The 6,300-nt window shown below is 38.2% G+C and overlaps 1 protein-coding gene across 1 annotated transcript in view; it reads right to left on the bottom strand.

The window, feature by feature from the left end:
- The window catches only part of SLIT2 (slit guidance ligand 2), a 569,662-nt gene that overhangs the window by 219,704 nt on the left and 343,658 nt on the right, over window positions 1-6,300 (bottom strand). Inside the window, exons 7-8 of the mRNA XM_042782686.1 lie at window positions 3,791-3,862; window positions 485-648 (exon numbers count right to left, since the gene is read on the bottom strand). Of these exons, the coding sequence (XP_042638620.1) occupies window positions 485-648; window positions 3,791-3,862 (236 nt within the window). The remainder of the gene's footprint in view (window positions 1-484; window positions 649-3,790; window positions 3,863-6,300) is intronic.

The following is a 6,300-nucleotide window of genomic DNA, read 5'->3' on the forward strand; positions in this document are numbered from 1 at the left end:
GGTTTTTGTACTAAAGCTACTCAATTATTTGTTTTAAATGGAATGGAACTAAGAAGAGGATTTTGGCACTTTGCAATTAGAGTTGAATTACATTTTGAATTTCACAGCACGGATCCAAGATTAGAGAGTCAATTTTCTGTTAATATAAAAGTAGATTAAAAATTATTATTTCAAGGGGAAATGATGAGTAGCAAATAGAACCTTAATTTAGGAATTTCCATGCATCCCCTGGAGTAAAAACTAAAAAGTCTGTCATCATAACTTAGGACAAGTAATCATTAATTGCCAACCACGTGCATATGTCTCAGAATGTACCATCACTAAAAAGAGGATTTGCACAGAGTAATTAACAACAACAACAATTAACACAAGATTGCGCATGTTAGTGAACAACATGGCTACATTTGAAGTGTAAATCCTTCTCACTTTTATTATATAACAGCACACAATGAGATAAACAGCATAATATCTCTTTCTCCCTTACCGCTGCAGACAAATTCTCGTTTCTGGACCTCAGCTACATTGTGGCCACGCAGGTGGTGGGGGCCCATACACTGGGTGTAGAGGCCAACCCGAGGCCTCTGGCGTAGCCAATCAGAGAGCCAGGCCAGGTGGCAGTCACAGTACAAGTTGTTGGAATGGAGACGACTGGATGAGAGGGAAAAGTTTAAAGCAATAAAACAGAAAACAGTGACTTCAAAACCTCAAAAAATCACAGTGGCTAGCCTTATTTATTAGCATACAAGTAGACAACGTTTAGAAAATTGTAATCTATCGAGTCTTCTAAAAAATTAAAGAGGTTTGCAACCACAGAATCAAGCTCGTTTCATTTACTTGGAAGCAAATACACAGGAGCTTAAATGTGACCAAGGGATTCTTTTGCCTAAACTCATTCAAAAGGATGAGGAGAAAAGCCAAGTCCAAAGCAAACCGCTCTACAGTGCCAGCACTCGGAGGGTAAGTGGGGGCAGGGCTGGGGGGGCACGAGAGAGGAGGCAAGTTACTGAAGCATGTGGTCCCCACTTTGAAACATCAGTACGTTCTGTAATGGTTCGTCTCTATAGAAACCACTTACAATAATTTTTTAGCAGGTCACTTTCATTTTCTGCTGAACAAGACAGAATAATACTTCAATATCAAACACTTCTTTCACACCCCTGTTCTGATTTCCTTCTTTTTTTGTTTAATCACAGAAAAGGGGATTAGCTGCTTTTGGCTCTTGGGGACCTATGCTCAAAGAGCTAGGCCTGAAATTAAAAGGCATAAATGGCAGGCAGTGAAGGAATTAAGTGAGTCCCCTCCGTTTTGGCCAAGATCCATACAAGATCATGGATTCCTTCCAAGTGGCAAATAGCACTTCCCCATTAATAAAATATTAGACAAATGTATCCACTAAATTAGGTAAATTACTTCAAACTGGCTTTTATGTTTTCTCAAACCAAAGAAAAGGACACTCAAAGTGATAAATCAAAGCGCCATTCCCAGAATCATCTATGACAAAGTCATATCATTTCAGTCCTTTTTAGCTGATGTGTTCATTTCTAACCCAATAAAAGTAATGGATATTAAAACGTGGAACTCAGTCCAGAGATATAATTGGACCATAAAAATGGAATTTTTAAGTAGCAATGATAATATGGAATAATGAACCAACCAAAGCAAAGGAACGTACATCCTCCTTGAGCCTGATGTAGAGATGGGGTAGTCTTGTACCAATGATAAAGAAGGTCACAGAATTAAGGAGCCTACATTTTGGAAAAGCTGGGTGACCTCTGCTTAGCTTCCTTAACTCTTTCATGACCATTGGTACATGTAAGTACCAGTTACATTTTCTGCCCCTGGGATTTATTTGGCATGCTTTTGTGCAACTTATAAGAATACAAGTTGGTGTTGGAAAGAAGTGTGTGGGCACCACGTTGCTGTGGACAGAGGTACGAGGTGGTTCATCCCAAGGATGAGATTTTGTAAAACTTATTCCTCTTTGGGCTTGTGGCAGTGAAGTAAGGCTTGTGAGTGCATTTACTATCTCCTTTCCATTACTGGGAAGGTAGAGTTTTCAACATTAGGTAATATTTAAGTGACTATAAGGCGAGCTACAGTGTAAGCACATGTCCTTGATGTACTACTTCATGACCCCAGGTACAGATAAGGACCACTTAAAATTTTTCACCTTTCAGGCTTCTGAAAAATTATGTGCAGCCTGTACAGGGCACCTTTATGTGTTACCCTGTTCCACCTATGCTATTTCATAGGTGGAAAGGTACACATGTGTACCACATAATATTTATAACAATCCATCATGCACAACAAAAGATTAGCAACACTCACTGATTCAGCATGCACTCTGTTAATGACAAGACATTACATCACCACAAAATTACAAACAAAATAATTTGGTCACAAAGGGGTTAGAATTCAGGGTGCCATCCTGTGGAAGTCACAGTAGCACACTGCACGCATTGCATCATTGGTCTCTAAATATTTCAGTCTCAATCCGTGCACATTACAGAGATTCAAATCTGTGTGCACAAATCTGAAATAAGAAAAGCACAGAATTTAAAAACCTGGCTAGCAGACAAACTGTGGTGGGTTTCTATAAGAAAATAAAGGGCACTAAAATGCAAATGCTGAATGTTTTCACAGCTACAGTTACTTTATTTCTGTAAGGATTGAAAGCTTGATCAATTTGTTTTGAAGAGGAAAACTAGAAAAGTTAATAAGAGACTGATTTAGTTAAATACAGTTTGAGTGACCTGGGCTATTAATTCGGTCCGATTAGTCTCAGTCTGATAGCCCCAAGAAAACAAAATTTAGTTATGTTTGGATACTTTTAGAATTATTTCATTTCGCTAAATCATATTCCACAGAAATTATAATGATGTGTTACCACATACAGAGTTATGTTTTAGTGACGCAAAAAACAAAACAAAACAAAGCAAAACCCCATAAGACTTTTATTATCTAATTCATTAAAAGGCTGGTAATTCAATTGACTTTGTATTCAAGAAAGAAAATAAATGTAATGTTTTCCCAGTTATAAGTCATTACAAAATCACAAATATTTTGAAAATCCAATCAAAATATAGTTACCCTAGGGTGAAACTTTTTTTCTCTTCAAAATCTGATGTTTTGGCTATATTTCAAACTATTTCTCATAAATATTTTTTTCAGGTCAATGTGACTCTGAGATTAGCTGAAATGAGATCTACCTTTTGAAAAGACTATACCCAAACACCCCACCTGGGTTTTAAGGATTAATTTTTCTCCAAAAGAAAAATAATCTGTAACTAATATTTTAACAGAAAATCATTTTTATTTACTGAAAATATTTTTATGTTCATCAGTAACCCTTGAAAAGACATTTTTTAAGTAGATACTGACACATCTTTAATTACAGAAGCACTAGAAGTTGATGGCCTAATTTTATCTCACAAAGAATGTTGGAGAACCAGTTTAGCTATATTAGGCCTGCTGGCAGTACAGTAATAAAATCATAAAGATTTCTCATTTATCATTTATGACAGCCAATCAAGAAGTCTTCCATTTCTTAATGAAACGTGACCCTCACAATAGCTCAAAGTAAACATTTCTCTCTAAATTCCCCATAATGTATATCATTTAAAAATCTTTCAAGTTCCAAATAGTTGGTAATTTACTCACGTATCATATCTAGAATTAAAATAAAAAAAGGTAGTGCTTTTCTTTGTCAACTTCTTTATCAACAAGTGGTCTTGTTGCTGGCTTATTAAAAATAACACAATTCACCTTTACATACATTGTGACTACTTACAAAGTCCTAAGTTTAGGCATATGGTTGAAACTTGCCACAGAAAGTCTAGTAATGTTGTTATTGTTCAGAGTGCTGTAGAATGATTAAAAAAAAAAAAAAAAGTTAGAAATTTCAGATATTAACATTTGTTGGTCATTCTATAAATACAGAGAAAACCTCCTGTCACCTCACATGTGCAGGACAACGACCTTGAAAAGTGGCATAAAGAATATATTATTCTACAGATAATTTGATAATTCAATTTAATACTTTAACATACTATTATCCATTCCATTTTATTAAATATTTATTGAGTATTTATGGCTTCATGTTACATCATGCACTTTGTACATGAGGATCTACTTATGATATTGGTTAAAGAATAGAAAGCATTGTTGGATAACTAAGCAATTATATTTCCAGACGAGATGTGTTTATTTTGTGTATGAAATATATTCTGCCTGGTGCAAATGGTGAATGTGCTCAGTTGCTAACCCAAAGGCTGGGGAGTTGGGTCCATCCCAGACGTGCACTGGAAGAAAGGCCTAAAAATCTAGGTACAGATAACTAGACGTTATTAAACCCTTTGGAGCACAGTTCTACTCTGACAGACATGGAGTCACCATGAGTCAGGATTGACTCCATGACAACTGGTGATGGTGACGACATTAGTTAGTGTCCAGGAGGACGTGAACATATTTGAATTATCCACCTGAAATTTCACAGCCACAGCATAGTATCAGTCCTATCAGTGCCTGGAATAGAAAAACCAAACTCACTGCCCTCGAGTCGGATTCGACTCATAGCAACCCCTCCTTGGGTTTCTGAGGCGGTATCACTTCAGAAGTAGATCGCCCAATCTTCCTTCTGAGGAGTGGCTGGTGGGTTTAAACCACCAGTCTTCTGGTCAGCAGTCAACTGTCCTAATTATTCTTTACTATGGACGTCAGCCTCTCATAAAATTTGAGTCACAGGAACTGTCTGTATTTGGTACTTGCACTGGATGGGGATGAAGCGACATGCTGTAGTACTATCAAAGACTTTATCTACTCTAACAGTTTCAGACTGTAACAGCAATCCTGTTCTTTCTGTAGTACTGTGTGGTACTGCACAGTGGTTAGGGCTTCTTGAGCTAGAACCAGGAAGATGCGTGGTCAAGGGAGTTATGTAAGTATAATCCTTGCATTCTTGAAAATAAGTGTAATCCTTACTTGATTCAGATTTTTGCCTAAATATGCTTCACACTTCCTCCCTACAAAACATTGTTTGTTGTTTTATTATTGTTATCATTTTCCTTTGTTCACTCATCAAGTGTTTCCTGAATGGATGTTACTTTTATGGCAACACAGAGTATGTTAAAAATTCACCAGGCCGGCATCATGTCCTAAAATAGCATACTCTCCAACAAGGAAGATGAACTACACACTCTGCAAAATTTAGAATAAGATTAAGAAGGTGATTTTTCCTCCTCTGAGTATTCTGAGAGAACAACCTTAGAGGACAGTTATCCCAGGGATATGAGAGAAAAGCAAAGAGATGAAATGTGATTCTAAGACGGGGATTACATTGACTGTACAGGGGCCAGTGACTGAAGAGTTCAGGTTGCTAAAGGGGGCAAGATAGATGGGACTGACGGCTGAGGTGGATGAAGTTGGATAATGCAGAAAGGTGTGAATTAGGGGTTGCAAACTCACTTGCCTACAGACATGAGGAAGGGGCCGGAAATGAGAGAAGCCAGTCATGTGTCAAGAAACACAATGGGTAAAGGGAATGGAGAGTAGCAAGCAAACAGTTGAGGATGGTGAGGAGCAGGGCAACTAGGGAGGACATCATCTGTTGCAGCCACTAATATGCAGCTCTAAAGGACTGCTGCAATGCTGTATCAAAAGGCTGCTGAATAATCTGATTTTTAGTAAGAGAAGACAGACATGGAGACTTCTTAGATCGACCCTCCTAAGCTTTAAATACAGGCCAAACACAAACACAATGCACTGCCGTCAAGTCGGATCCGACTCATAGCATCTCCTCCTTGGGTTTCTGAGGCAGCATCACTATAGAAGTAGATTGCTCAACCTTCCTTCCGAGGAGTAGCTGGTGGGTTTGAACAGCTAGCCTTCTGGTTAACAGTCAAATGCCTTACGCTCTATGCCAGTAAAGACCACTAATTCGAATATTTCTAAGTCTCTGAGAGCCAAGTCTGCACAGGCAAAGCAAAATATATTCCCGAGGCCCCTTTAGGCCAGCTCGTGATCGCAGTTATCAATGGGGTGGATACAGGGTGTCTAGGGTTGAGGCAGTGACTTGTACTTAGTAAAGTCAGACAGGCGTTCCATAGACCGAGGGCACGCACAATCTTTACCTTCCAGTTCTGCAATGTACCCAATGACAGAAGGGCTGAACCCAGTGATTTGAGTTAATCCCCATGGAGGACACTTTAAAGAGCACCCATAATGCACTGAATAGGTTGGCTCATGTTATCTAAAAGCCTCTCGTATTTTCCTTTGCTAAAATGAAATGAGATTTTTTTCAAA

This window comes from Orycteropus afer, unplaced genomic scaffold, assembly GCF_000298275.1.
Source record: "Orycteropus afer afer isolate SDZICR_OR568_19922 unplaced genomic scaffold, OryAfe1.0 scaffold00411, whole genome shotgun sequence".
Classification (NCBI taxonomy): Eukaryota; Metazoa; Chordata; class Mammalia; order Tubulidentata; family Orycteropodidae; genus Orycteropus; species Orycteropus afer.